The 15420-nt window shown below is 39.7% G+C and overlaps 1 protein-coding gene across 5 annotated transcripts in view; it reads left to right on the top strand.

Moving 5' to 3' along the window:
- The window catches only part of SGCG (sarcoglycan gamma), a 456939-nt gene extending 443987 nt beyond the window's left edge, over nucleotides 1–12952 (top strand). For all 5 annotated transcript variants that reach the window (XM_053708512.1, XM_053708511.1, XM_053708514.1 and 2 more), the window contains exons 7-8: nucleotides 10079–10202; nucleotides 12510–12952. In XM_053708512.1, the coding sequence (XP_053564487.1) occupies nucleotides 10079–10202; nucleotides 12510–12683 (298 nt within the window). In that variant the 3' untranslated portion in view covers nucleotides 12684–12952. The remainder of the gene's footprint in view (nucleotides 1–10078; nucleotides 10203–12509) is intronic.
- The last annotated feature ends 2468 nt before the right edge of the window (nucleotides 12953–15420 follow it).

The raw sequence follows: 15420 nt of genomic DNA, 5'->3' as shown, positions 1-15420 counted from the left end.
TATCTGAATCATGAAAGGTTAAAGGGACAGACAACACCAGAATTTTTGTTTTAAAAGATAATCCCTTAATTACCCATTCCCCAGTTTGCATAACCGACACAGTTATAATTATACACGTTTTACCTCTGTAATTGCCTTGTATCTAAACCTCTGCCGACTGCCCCCATATTTCAGTTCTTTTGACAGACTTGCATTTTAGCCAATCAGTGCTCACTCCTCGGTAAATTCACGTGCATGAGCTCAATTTTATCTATATGAAACACATGAACTAACGCCCTCTAGTGGTGAAAAACTGTGAAAATGCATTTAGATTAGAGGTGGCCTTCAAGGTCTAAGTAATTAGCATATGACCCTCCTAGGTTTAGCTTTAAACTAAGAATACCAAGAGAACAAAGCAAAATTGGTGATAAAAATAAATTGGAAAAGTTTTTTAAAATTGCATGCCCTATTTGAATCATGGAAGTATTTTTTTGGACTTGACTGTCCCTTTAAACTTTCCAATTTACTTTTATCATCAAATTTGCTTTGTTTTCTTTGGTATTCTTTGTTAAAAGCTAAACCTAGGTAGGCTCATAAACTAATTTCTAAGCAGTTGAAGTCCGCCACTTATTTCACTGCATTTTGACAGTTTTTTACAATTAGACAGTGCTAGTTTGTGTGTGTCATATAGATAACATTGTTCTCACTCCCGTGTAGTGATTTATGAGTCAGCACTGATAGGCTAAAATGCAAGTATGTCAAAAGAACAGAGATAAGGGGGCAGTTTGGAGAGGCTTACATACAAGATAATCACAGAGGTAAACAGTATATTAATATAACAGTGATGGTTATGCAAAATTGAGGAATGTGTAATAAAAGGATTATCTATGTTTTTAAACAATAAAAAAATTAAGTACACTGTCCCTTTAAGTTAGTTATAATTGGAGGCGGAGCTAGCCATCGAGCTGGAGAGAGCTCCCAGTCATTTACCTAAATCTTTAGTTTAAAATCTACCCAAACCATACTTTTTTTCTTTTTTTTTGTTTATTTCTACCCATAATGTGGGGGTATTAGAGAGCAGGACTACTGATTCCTGACCAGAGGTTATTACGCTGCTCCCAACACTACTTTCATAGGGAGACTTCCACCATATCGGGGCCTGCAACAACCTCGGCCCGTGGAGACATTCAGCAAAGCAGACGGCCCGACAGGGCACCTCAATTACCTCAGCACACAACTTGACCGGTAGGAGAGAGGACACTCTGCATACTCATCACTGCTGTCCGGAGGGTCGGGGGTCCGCTCCGGCACAGCAGTTCACTAGCGGCCGCTAGATTGACAGGTGAGACAAGGAGAGACACGTGTAAAAGGTACGTCTCCCTACCGGATCCATTGCCTAGCTGCTCTCCATACTAACACTGCAATAAGGACCTTACCGGGTACAGGAGCAGGACAGTGAAGGATCGGAGGCACCGAGATGCGACGCGGCTTCTCTTTTTTGGCGCGCATGCCCGCCATCTTGTGACGGAGCTCCTTCTAGACGCTGCGCAGCCCCTCTCTTGCAGCACAGGCCTGACGGAGGAGACATCACATACAGCTCGGGTAAGATCAACTGCTAATACAGCTTGAGACTTTGACACCTGACCCAGCTGTTCACACGCTGCCTGTTTGTCTCTCTATCTGCCCTGCGCCAGTGACCGGAGGCCTAGTAAGCACATAAATTTCAAGGCAAAACAGCACAATACATTTTAGCCCAGAGCTGTTACTGCTCCCTACATTGACATTTTAGTCTACTGGACACCCCATTCTACATTGCAAGTGGGAACTTACAACGTCTCCTAACCACCACACTGACTGAATCTGCCTAACCTCTTGTGCTTGATAACTTAGTACTAGAGACTGCAGACATATCCCCTAGGAGACCTGTCTAGCAAATAAGGCTCAAGAAAGACATGAGGGAACGTGAACTCTCAATCTACCTTGCCTTAACCCCTTATGCTCAATACATAGGATATAAGGATACACAGCCCCAAGCACTTATTTTTCTGGAATTTGATCAGCATTAGCATTGGGACTTTGCTTAAATTATATAGTGCTAAGCCGAAACACTAACCTCTCTCCCTACCATTTCCCACCTCTCAGTAGGTGGGTCATATCCTCATCCCCTTTACCCACTTCGTCGAAAGGAGACACATCCCCTAGGGAGGGGGGCGCATATTGAGAGCTGCGACCAACATATATTTACTTAACACAACAAGACCCACATAGGCGCTGAGGAAGACGCTGTATTGCGGCGGGGATAACTCCTTAGGCATTCCCACGGCTACCCCTACACAGATAGGACACCTGGTTTGCAGACCCACAGAATAAGCTGTACTCAAAAACGAATTCTCCCCTTCATTTGAAGGTCCAGACCGTGGCAGCATGTAACTAACTCCCAAGTGCTTGTGTCCCACCGGCCAATGTCATATTGCTAACGTACATGCAGTGTGCGGGTTCTCAACAGTACTAAGTATATACTAACAGACTGTCTCATTCATTGCTATACTAAAATGTCGCAAGCTCATAAGCGTAAGCAGAAGCCTCACCCCACACCCAAAAGAACTGTGGCTGATCACTTTCAACACGACCAGGCGCTACTCAGGCAAGATCAGAGGATGATTACTCAGATGCAGGCAGTGCCTCTGATATCCAGGTTGATTCTATGTTAATAAAGAAAGCATTACAAATCCTAGGGACAGAGGCAAGCTCTAACAACAACATGATGGATACCATGAGATCTCTACTGGCCTCACACCATGACTCCTTATCTAAAAAGTTTGACAGATCACATGCAGATTTAAAGAGAGATATAGGCCTCATAGGAGAGCGAACAGATGCGTTGGAACGCAAGCAGGAAGACTTGACAATAGACCACACTAATCTCCTCTCCTATTCTCAATCTTTAGCCATCCAAATTACATATCTGGAACTGAAACTGGCGGATCTAGACGATAGATATACAAATAAAAGGTATACCAGAATCTGTTCTACCACAAGACCTGGAGAAGTACCTACAGACTCTATTTGAGGCGGTGTTGGGCCCTGCTACAAGTAATGAAAATCTCATAGATAGAGTGCTCAGAGCGCGATCAACCAAGAGATGTGATAGCGAAACTCCACTATTATACATTTAGGGAAAAAATTCTCAGAGCACTAGCCAGAGACAAGCGACTCCCTGAAGAATATACTGGTCTACAAATCTATCCTGATCTTTCTCCTCATACTCTACAACTACGCAGACACTTCCAACCGTTCACCAAAATATTGAGAGAAAGAGATCTGAAATACAGATGGGGATTCCCGGTACGGCTTTTTATTACCAAGGATGGCCACCAATTTATGGCCTCTACTCAACAGCAAGCAAGGGAACTGCTTCAAAACTGGGACCTGCTGCCGCCAGATAGAGAAGATCATTCTAATAGCCCAGAAATGAACACTGGATTGCGAGCCTCAGCACCACCTTGGAAACCCTTGCCGCAGAGACCCTCTGGAAATAGTGGGAAGTCTACAGAGACCCTCAAGAAGTGCAGAGACACTGTTAGTACACACCAGACCACAGACCCATAGAGAACCCGCTTATACAAGGTATTTTAGCTGTAAGCCCTAATGGGGATATCTCTCCTCTGGAAAGCTTACCCCTTATAATTCGAGGAGGACTTCAAAAGCCAAGCGGAGAGAAGATGGGTGAGATGAATGCAGTTTACATGTTATACTTTGTCTGATTACCGCAATAATGGACAGCAGTTAAAGACTTCATACATAGTTGTTCTCTGTCAGTACTGACACGTGTTACTGTTATACTCTATGACATTGTACATTTATATCTTAATTGTTAGTGTGGAGTGTGATATGGCCCTCGATAACCTTCAGATATTAAGGATATTATACCTACTTCACATGGAAGTAGACATTGGTCAACATTACTTATTTATTTCTTCCCTTTACTACCAACACACTCACTGTCTCTGTGTTAAAGTATGATATGTACACACCTAGTGAGCTGCTCGTGAAGCGTGCAGTATTACATTCAAAGGCCCTTAATCTTTAGAGATACCATTGACAGACTGGCCTTATGCACTATTGCTGTCATTGGCGATACAATATCACTAATGCCCATACCTCACTTATCAGCCAGCTACATTATATGTTTGGGTACCATCTATTTGACCTCAACAAATAACATAATATTGAACCATCTCAACTAGTTGTTGATGTTTAGACCTTCTGTTAGTTTACCCCTCCTGAAGTCCTCAAACGTCAACATAAATGGGTTTGGGTATATTTATTTAGTGCCTTGTTCCCAACGGTCAATACGGACAATAAAAATCCATACCACCTTAAAACAATAACTTTAAGTTCCCATTAGTCAAACAGAGTATGGTGAATCTCATATAGTGACCTTAAGACAAAGGGTGCATAAACTACGTAAGTTTTCATAACAACAGCCACTGCCCATACCTCCATAATTAGGGAATGACAGCTGTGTCACACCCATTTCTTCTTCTCTGATACTTTACCTCATATGGTTTTTTTTGTTTCTCCTGTTGAGATTAAAGTTTTGTATTTAGAGGTTTACAGCTTTGAATGTTATATCTTGCATATTGAATTTACATGAACATACTGCATATGCCTTATTTCTTTTCCTACAGCTTTTGTACGGCATATTAGGCCGGCGGGGCCATGGGCCCCTCTCCGCATAGCTCCACCCCCAACAATTTAGCTGTGCCCCTCTGGCATAGTCCAGATGGAACACTCATTGCGAAAGTGCATATTTATCAGTTTTGAACAGTCATAGAGGTTTCCCCCCAGATATACACTCATTGAAGGTTGATTACGCATACTTGCCCCCGCATAGAGAGAACAACTTCTCCCATTTTAATCCCGGACTAGTCTTCAGTCCCCTGAGACTTCAACAGCCCCCCCCCCCGATCTCACAATGGCCCCAATACGTATAGCTACATTGAACGCTCAGGGATTAAATTCCCCTACTAAGAGGAAACTCCTACAGCGCTACATGTTAATACACACAATACACATCCTGTTTTTACAGGAAACCCACTGGACAGGAGAACCCAGAATGTCTGGAATTTCCCAACATTACCCGTTCTGCGAGATTGCCTCTAACTCTGAAGGCAAAAGTAGAGGCATGGCCATATTACTTAGCAGAGACCTGTCCTATAAACTGGAGTATATTGAAAGAGATAGCGAAGGTAGATTTCTCATACTCATCTGCTCACTTAATGATACCCTGTTTACATTAGTCTCACTATAGTCACCCAATATCAAGCAGATACCCTTTCTTCGCAGCCTCCTAGCGCACATAGATCAGATTAAAAGAGGACGCCTAATAATAGGGGGAGACTTCAATATGGTTTGGGATCCCGCCAAAGATAAACAGTCCACCCTCACAACACACTCTGACAGGAACATCTCATCCACCTCCAATGCTTTTAGGAAACTCATCTACCAACATAATCTATATGACTCATGGAGGTGCCTAGCACCCTCAGAGAGGGAGTATACCCATTATTCAAAAGCACATAACGCATATTCTCGACTGGACTACATATTCTGTGACTCTTGGTACCTAGACCAATTTTTTAATCCCAACATTAAACCATGTACGTGGTCGGATAACGACATAGTATACCTAGACTTTACCGAACTGCAGTCCTTGTCTGGTAGACCCCCATGGAGACTCCCGGAACAATGGCTGTCTGACATAGAACTTCCAGCACTCCAGGAGACTGTAAAAGACTTTCTGTCATATAACGATACTGGGACCACTGACATTGCCATGGTCTGGGCAGCCTTTAAAGCCTACATACGTGGGCATTTTCTTAAAAAAGCAGCGAGACTTCGCAGAGAAAGTAGTCAGCCCTTAGCGAAACTTTACGGAGACCTGCGTGACCTTGAGCAGACAAATAAGCAAAATCCTACCATTCAAATAGCACACCAAATAGGAATCATCAGGGAGGAAATCTCCAAGAGAGATTTATTGCGGGTTCAAGAAAACTCGCATAGACTCAAGCAACTTTATTATTATAAAGGAAATAGGGCAGATAGGCTTTTGGCCAACAAGCTTCGCAAGCGCACACAGCAGAATAGAATACCCCACATAGCGACACCCAGAGGGGTGATTCATTTACCCAAAGATATAGGCACCGCGTTTGCAACCTACTACTCTTCCTTATATGATATTGAGTCCACAGAGGGGGTGAACAAAGCTAAGCATAGTAACATCCATGAATTCCTAGAAAAACTGCCCATACCCACTCTCTCTGATGAAGCAAAGACAGAGTTAGGACAACGCTTTACGTTGACTGAGATCAAAGCAGCCATAGGTGAACTTGCATCCCATAAGGCCCCAGGCCCGGATGGCTTCACCGTAGCATTTTATCGAGCACTCAGCCCCCTTGTAACACCGATACTGCTACATCTATTTCAAGATGCGGCAACTAAGGGTGACTTCTTGGCAGAACTATTAGAGGCAAACATTACAACAATCCATAAGGAGGGCAAAGACCCCCAATTATGCTCCAGCTACAGGCCCATCTCGCTCATTAACGTGGATGCCAAAATATATGCTAAGGTATTGGCGAATAGACTAGGGAAACACTTAGACACTCATACACCTAGATCAGGTGGGCTTCATCCAGAACCGACAGGGTACAGATAATACCAGACGACTGCTAAATATCTTCTCGGAGGCCGCAGATATGGGACTCCAGATGCTCACCCTGTCCTTAGATGCTGAGAAAGCATTTGACAGGGTGAGGTGGGACTATTTATTTCAGACCCTGTCTGCGTTTGGTATCCCAGACACCTTCGTTACGGCAGTAAAAGCACTATATTCGGCCCCAACAGCAGTAGTCAGGGGATTAGGATTCTGTTCCCCCAAAATAATAATTCGTAATGGCACCAGACAGGGCTGCCCGCTCTCCCCCCTCTTGTTTGTTCTCGCGATTGAGCCGCTAGCGATTGCCATAAGAGAGTCGACAATAATTCATGGAGTACAGATACATGATACTCCACAGAAACTAGCGCTCTTTGCGGACGACCTTACAGTATTCCTGTCGGACCCGGTAGATTCCCTCCCCCCCCCTAATGGCCCTCTTTAAACAGTTTGGGGAAATCTCCTATTATAAGTTAAATGTGACCAAGACGGAAGCATACTCTATCAATATTCCGCAGAGTGAGACTCTATTCAGCTTCTTTACTCCTTTAAGTGGTCCACCAAAGGCATCCGTCACTTAGGAGTCTTTTTATCCCACGCAAAATCCACAGTAATCAAAGAGAACTTTGAAGCTCTCCTGACAGCCATCACCTCGGAACTTCACTCTAAGAAATACAGTGAGATATCCTGGCTAGGTAGAATAGCGGCCCTTAAAATGATGATTCTCCCCAAACTCACCTACTTGTTCCGCAGTGTCCAGTTACCAGTCCCATATACATTGATTAGAAAGTTCCAGACCCTTTTCAATACCTATACCTGGCAAGATAAAAGACTAGAGAAAGGCGGGCTAGGCCTCCCCAACGTCAGAAAATACTATGAAGTGGCGATGATAACACATGTTACAGCCTGGAGTACAGATCTCCCACCAACAAGGTGGAGAGAATTAGAGCAAGCTTCTTTGCCGGCGTATATCTATTTAGAAAATTTGCTCTGGTTACCCCCGCACTGGCAAACTAAAATATATGTAGCAAATAACATCATAAAAGGCTGCCAACAGACCTGGTTCAAGTTGAGACATAACCAATTAGTAGCCCCACATCCCTCACCAGTACACTCAATTAGAGGACTACTGATAGGACTACCGAATGCACTCCTTAGCACATGGGCTGACTCAGGAATAAACACTTTAGAAGACTTCTACAAATATGCACAACTGCGTACCCACCAAGATATGCTAGATCTCCCTACTTTGACTCCCAAACTTAGATTTGATCTGCTAAGACTACGTACGCTGATTAAATCATGGGGTTTCCTAGACGACTCATTACGAGACCTGACTATTTGGGAGGTAAGGTGGGCGACTAATTTACAGCAGTTTAAACCTCTCTCGATACACTATCACTGCCTAATAAAGGGAGCATCCACCTCAAAAACAACCCATATGGACTCTTGGGAGAGAGATTTACAGTTGACATTCACATCAGAGACCTGGCATAGGGCAATTAGTCTGACGAAAAAGGCGACACATTGCATTACCCTATATGAGCTCTATTTCAAAGTCATTACCAGATGGCACTTAGTGCCTACAAAACTGCAGAAACTTTTTCCTGAGCACCTACGACAGTGTTGGAGGGAATGCGGGGAACCGGGATCTCCCATACATATCTGGTGGACTTGCCCTAGATTGGTGGACTACTGGCAGAAAGTAGAAAAAATATGTAGGGACCTAGGGCTAACAGCAAATCTGAACCCTGCCCTGGCCATACTGCACCTAGACATAGACAAACTCCCAAAACACAAACAAAACCTTCTGATATACATCCTCATTTCAGCCAAACTACTTATAGCTAGGAATTGGAAAAAGAGCCAACCCCCGAGAATGCAAAGTGTACTGGACTGTGTAAATTACATTAAAAATATGGAAAACTTTGTAGCTAGAGAGCGAGGTCAGCTAAACAACTACTGCCTCACATGGGAGCCCTGGGAATCTATGTCGAACCGTCCAATCCTTGAGTAGATATCGATGGAACACTACTGCACTTTTCTCACCCACCCCCCATGTCTGCACCCACCACCCCCCCCTAGGAACTGAACTGATATCCCCACACTCCTCTTTATTTAATGATACCCCTTCCCTAAGACTAGTCCTTTAGGGGACAAAATAGAATCAGGGATTTGAGCTGCGAACCAACAGATAATAGGCGGAGAGGGGTCCATGTGTCCCCCAGCCTACCGCCATCAAGAGTCCATGGTATAATGCAATCTTCTAAGTTGCCCTATGGGGTTTCCTCTATAGCCTGGTTAGAGATCTTGAAGATCTCACTAACGCAGATTGTTAACGCTAAATCTTCCATACCATAAAACATATTATATATGTATAAGATACCTCTGTAAAAACGAGGACTTCCACATAGAGTGAGATGTATGTTTACACCTATCATTTCTTTGTACGAACTGTTTTCATTCCCTCGGTCCATGTAATTGTCGAGGTTTGCATGCTGTTTTTATCTCACTTGAAAAAGTTTATATGTTTCATTATGTCCTCAATAAAATTTATTTAAAAAAAAAAAAAAAAAAAAGTTAGTTATAATTACCATAGAGTTATGGTAAGTATTGGCATTAAAAATATCTTAAGATAATATAATTACTTATATTTCTATTTACCCAATAGTTTAATCAACCTCTAATAATATGATCACTGTTTAATATTAATATAGCAAATAATAAATACTGGTGTCTATTAACTTTGTGGGCATTCGTCCAGTAACAATACTTTAATATCAAATAGCCTGAACCTTTACAAATATTATAGTGACTTCATTTATACTTCAAGAGACACTAAAGTCAATAATAAACAAATCTGTGATGAAACAGGGATATTCGCTTCATTTCCACTAAACGAATATCCGAAGAAATGCTCCAGAACTTTAAAGAAAACAAATACATAATAACAAAATTCATCAGTATTCATTGCTTTCCTTTAAATGGTTAAAATACTAACCCTTTGCGCACTGGAGAGCCGCACTAAAATGCTTCTCTAATTCATAGAGCCCTGGCAATTTTAAAGGGGAAGGTCCTGGGAGCCGCCGCTCTAAACCTCGCATTAGCCTGGCCGGAAAAAATTCTGCTACTTTTTTATTTTTTTATTATTGTATTGGTTTTTTTAATGATGTATTTGCCGATTATGCTGTATGTAATGGTCCTTTCATAATAAATGTGTGAACTGTAGGTTTATTGATACTCCTTGCAAATCATTCATTCCTAGCACTATTGGTCAATAATTTATTATATGCTCTTATTTATTTGTTTTGCTGTATAAAATGTTGCATTACAAATTATGAATGCTAACAATAAATACATTATGTGTTATTTTACTTCCAGATTAGAATCCCCTACTCGGTCTTTAAGCATGGACGCACCAAAAGGAGTTCACATAAAAGCCCAGGCTGGGAATATTGAAGCTCTTTCTCAAAAAGATATCATGTTGCATAGCACAGATGGAATGGTTAGTGTACTTTATTCAATAACCTTTTTTAATATATAGCCTATATATAAAGTAATATGTTAAAGGATTATCCACATTATATCTATAATATAGACTATAAATGATGAAATGGAAAGCCCATTGTTGCTTTGTGATATTTTAGTACATTTATTTAAATCTAATGCATATTATATAACAAAACCTTTTATAAAATATTTGCCATTTCTAAAGTTGAAAAGTATATGTATCATCATAATAGATACAATTATAAAAGGAGGTTCTTACCATAGATATAAACGTTTTGGTTGGTGAATATACTCTTAAAGTTAATGTCAACTTTCACAAATGAAAGCCCTGTTTTTAAAAATACTATTAAAAACAGGGGCACTTTCATTCATGAAAGTTTACATTGAAGCCGTTCTTTAAAAATACTTACATTTTATTCCTAGCAAGCGTGGAACACCGGAGCAACAATTCCCCTGCCTCCAGGTCGGCTCTTCTTCTTACGTCAGAAATGACAAATACGGCTTCCTCCAATAACGGCTTCTCCCCCAGAGCAAACATTGCCTGAGGCCACGCCGTGATTGGAGGAAGCCGGATTCGTCATTTCTGAAGTAAGAAGAGACGTCCTGGAGCGGAGGAATCGCTGCTCCGGTGTTCCACGCTTGCTAGGAATAAAAGGTAAGTATTTTAAAAGAACGGCTTCAATGTAAACTTTTATGAATGAAAGTGCCCCTGTTTCTAATAGTAATTTTAAAAACAGGGCTTTCATTCGTGAAAGTTGACATTCACTTAAAATGTCCCTGTGTCCTATACAGGGAATGGGACACAAGATTAGATAGAATGAATTCCATGTAACTAAGTGGTGTTACAGTTATATATAGATCTGTAGTCCATTAGGAGGAGAAAGATTGGTGTACAGACCATAGAAAGTAGAGATGCAGGGATGAGGAACAAGATGGTGTGTAGTTCATGCACTGTGAGTGTTAGAAGCCAAATGGAGAATAAACTGTGTAGTGCAGATGGACAGTTTGTGAGGCGCGCTGAGAGGCTTTGTACAACCGCAGTACAAAGATTAGGAGGAGAGTAGATGGGGAGTTAAAAAAAACTTTTACATTTACACTGCTTGTGAGTCTTAGATTTAATTGCACTATTTTATATTTTAAAAAACATATTAAAAAGTTTGGATTTAAAGGGACACTGAACCCAAATTTTTTCTTTCATGATTCATATAGAGTATGCAATTTTATACAACTTTCTAATTTACTCCTATTATCAATTTTTCTTCGTTCTCTTGCTATCTTTATTTTAAAAGCAGCAATGTAAAGCTTAGCAGCCAGCCCATTTTAGGTTCAGCACCTTGGATAGCACTTGCTTATTGGAGGCTTACATTTACCCACCAATAAGCAAACATTTGGTTCTGAACCAAAAATGGGCCGGCTCCTATTCATCACTTTTCTGCTTTTTAAATAAAGATGGCAAGAGAACGAATACAAATTGATAATAGGAGTACATTAGAAAGTTGCTTAAAAGTGCTTGCTTTATCTGAATCATGAAAGAAAAAATGTGGGTTTAGTGTCCCTTTAAGAATGTTTGGATTTTGGAATTATGGATTTGGGAATCTGTATCTCTCTCTCCTCTCCTCTCTCCATTCATTTGAATCATATCTGACATTAATATAATCATTGGAAGTTTGTAGTAGGCACTCTCTCTCTCTGCTTTTCTTAATTGTTGTTAACCCCTTAAAGACCGCGACGTACCCTGTACGTCACTGGTCGTTAAGGGTTTTAGAGGTCATAGTAGTGCGGGTCTCTCTGCAAGCAGCAGGGCAGCACTGTTATAACCTCCCTTCCAGCGGCTGTCATCATAGAATAGCGCTGTCTCACCACTATCAAAATCGCAATCCCCATTTAAAGACCAGCCACGTACAGGGTTAAGGGGTTAAATAACATCCAAAGCATATTTATGACTTTTTTAATGATGAATGTTAAAGCATAGAATCTGTGGCTTTTGATCTGGAAATTTTGACAAGTGATATACACAGTTTTGAGTCCAACACCACCAATATTAACCCCAGACTAAAAATAAATAAAAAAATAAGCACACATGCTGTTTCACATGAAAATATTCCATGCTTAAGTAGCTTAGTATAACACGTTTCAGTTGCAATTGGGTCCTGTTGTCAAGTGACACTAATTTGTTTTTTCAATTAGATTTTCTTTCTAACAATATCTTGTTTATTTTCTATTACAGCAAATCACTGTATACTGTGTGCCTTGTTTTCTTTTCATTTGCTAATTTATTATTATTTTTTACTTTCTATTTCAGCTGGTATTGGATGCTGAAACTGTGCGTCTGCCCAAACTGCCTCACGGATCAAAGGGCATTTCTGACAACTCTCAAGAACTCTTTGAAGTTTGTGTTTGCCCAGATGGAAAGCTTTACCTATCAGTAGCTGGGTTAGGGTCCACTTGCCAAGAATATAGACACGTTTGTCAATAAAAGACTTCACAAAGACAGTATGGATTACCGCCATACATTTTGTATTAAGTATGCTGAGAGACTGCAGCTAAAAAAAGACGTCTATGGAAGATTTGTCTTTAAAATCATTGAGTTTTTAAAATTGAATACAAATATTTTTAAACCAATGTAAAATAGCACAAATGAATTAATATTTGGGGACAATAAACTAATACAAGAAAGTTTTGGCAAAAGCATAAAGTCTGTAACTTTTGGATTTTATGTAATAAAATAAAGGAAATATTGAGTTATATTGTCGCTTCACTGAACTGTTACCTGCTTATTGAACTGTGTAATTAATTGTAAAGCCTTTATACTTTTGTTCCTTTTTATTCCAAGTACATTTCTTATTATATTCTAATTATACATTAATGTTTTAATTTGATTTCAATGACCTGATTCAGATGTTGGAAAAATGGAAACTTAATTGTTTATTAGGTTTCAGCAATTTGCTGTGCAACTTTTTCTGCAATTAGTTTTGCAAAGAAATTAGTTTAAAGTAGATTATGCTTTAAAGTATTTATACATTATTTATAAAGTGTCAATACAAAGGCAAAGAGAAAACATGGAAATTTATGGGCTTAAAGGTATACAAAGGTTAAAATTGAAACTTGCATGGGTGCATTTTAAAGGGCCAGTAAACCTACTAAATAACATGGTGCAGAATTATTATATAACATCAGCTTAGCGCCATCTTTCTACCTGAAAGGATTTCAGAGAAAAATTCCTATGAAAGTTACTTTTACAGTACGCCGCTCTTGGCTCTACTGAGCGGGTCTGTTTGTTTTTCCTAAGCGCATTGGGCACGCTGTCTATTCACAGCCGGCCCGATCGCGCCATTAAACTCAATGTAGCTCGCTCCCGCTCTGGTCTGGTAGTAAGAGCGAGCTACATTGAGAGTAATGGCGCGAAAACAAACAGACCCGCTAAGTAGAGCCAGGAGCGGCATACTGTAAAAGTAACTTTCATAGGAATTTTTCAATGAAATCCTTTCAGGTAGAAAGATGGTGTTAAGCATTGTGGGTTTACTGGCCCTTTAATTTTAAACAGAAGCATTTTTGCATTATACTTGTATTTCAATGTTGACCTTTTTATCCCTTTAAATTGATTAAAGGGGAAGTAATGAAACTGTACCCCATCAATGCATTTTCTACATCTTCTTTCTCAGAATGTTCAGAATATTTTAAGCAGAGCTTATAACTGGAACATTGCACTCTGACAAAAATATAAAATCCTCATGATTTTTTGAGGCAAACTTTGAATACCTTGTAACTGCTTGAAAATAATATTTCTCTGTTAACATAAACATCATTTTGAAAATATCTTAAAAACATTTTGAAAATATTTTTGTTCAAAGTACTGTCGGTTGTTCCCCTATAAAAGGATATTGTACTTTATATATACAGTATATATATATATATATATATATATATATATATATATATCTATACACATATGCTGTTTTGTATTGATAGGGTAATATATTTACATAACCTTAAAAGTTTCACCCCATCTTGTTGACAACATTCTAAGCTGATAATAAGCAGCAGTAAATAAGATTAGTGATTGATTTTAAGGTGCTGTACATCAACCATGATTTTTCCAATTATGTTACTGATAAAGTGACTGTCAAATCCTGAACAAGTCTCCAAGTTTCTGAGCTGCTCTGTTTTGAACACTAGACAGGTTTGATAGCTCCTAGAATTTTCAGTTTGTCTCCTAAACGTTTTTGATATTTCTACACATTTCTATATACAATTACCATTATGTATGTGTCTGGCTCTTTAATATTCTTGCTAGCTGCTATATACTGTATCAGCAGTGTGTCCTGTTACTCACAAGGTTATTGTCAAATCCTTTTCTTCTTCCAGTTTTCCAGACCTGTTGAAGATTGTGGCAGACCTGCTGGAAACCCTACCACCATAAAGGCACATTCATACACTATCTGTGCAAGATCACAAGTCGCTCGGCATATCATTTGCGAAAACACAGCGCGCTTTATGGCTATAATATAATATATATAATATAAATATATATCTAGATAGCTTGAGATCTATATGCGAATATTGTTTTAAAAATCCCTCTGAGATATTGTTTAATGTGCATAAGATTCATTATCTCCATAGTTAAACATATCTCTATACATATAAATCCATGTTTCTCTATATATGTCAATGTAAAATTCCTGCATCTGCTTTTTTTTCTAACACCAAAGATCTCGTATCTCTGAGCCCTTATAACTTTTGTGTGCAATATTTTTTTTAAATAATTTTTAATACACAGTGTTAATATGAGTGTAACTGTACTTTGTAATGTATTTTATGTTGCACAAAACTGTTAACTATAGCTCTTTGAGCACGGAAAGGATTGTTGCGTAAAAGATGAATGCGCACGCAATCGTGATTTTTCAAGACTTTTAATACCTGGGCAATGGAAATTGTTTGCGAAAAAAGCACATTGCACGCGGAAAACTCATAACGCGTTACTTGTAATGCATGAATAAGGGTTAATACCGGAAACATCACAACACATCTGTGTTATATTAAAGGAGATAAGATTCTTAGAGAGTGCTGTAGACATTATATTGCTGATGCTTATGTTTGGAGATTTGGCTGTCTCTGTCTTCACCGGCACTGTATACACTCGGTATGCTGCTGTTTGTATGTTTTTTTTTTAAACTTTCTGTATACTTTGAGCCCTCATTTCTTTGCAGTGTAAG

This window comes from Bombina bombina, chromosome 3 (assembly GCF_027579735.1).
Source record: "Bombina bombina isolate aBomBom1 chromosome 3, aBomBom1.pri, whole genome shotgun sequence".
Taxonomy (NCBI): Eukaryota; Metazoa; Chordata; class Amphibia; order Anura; family Bombinatoridae; genus Bombina; species Bombina bombina.
The sequence above is the reverse complement of the archived record's forward strand: the minus strand, read 5'-3'. Positions and strand labels throughout refer to the sequence as shown.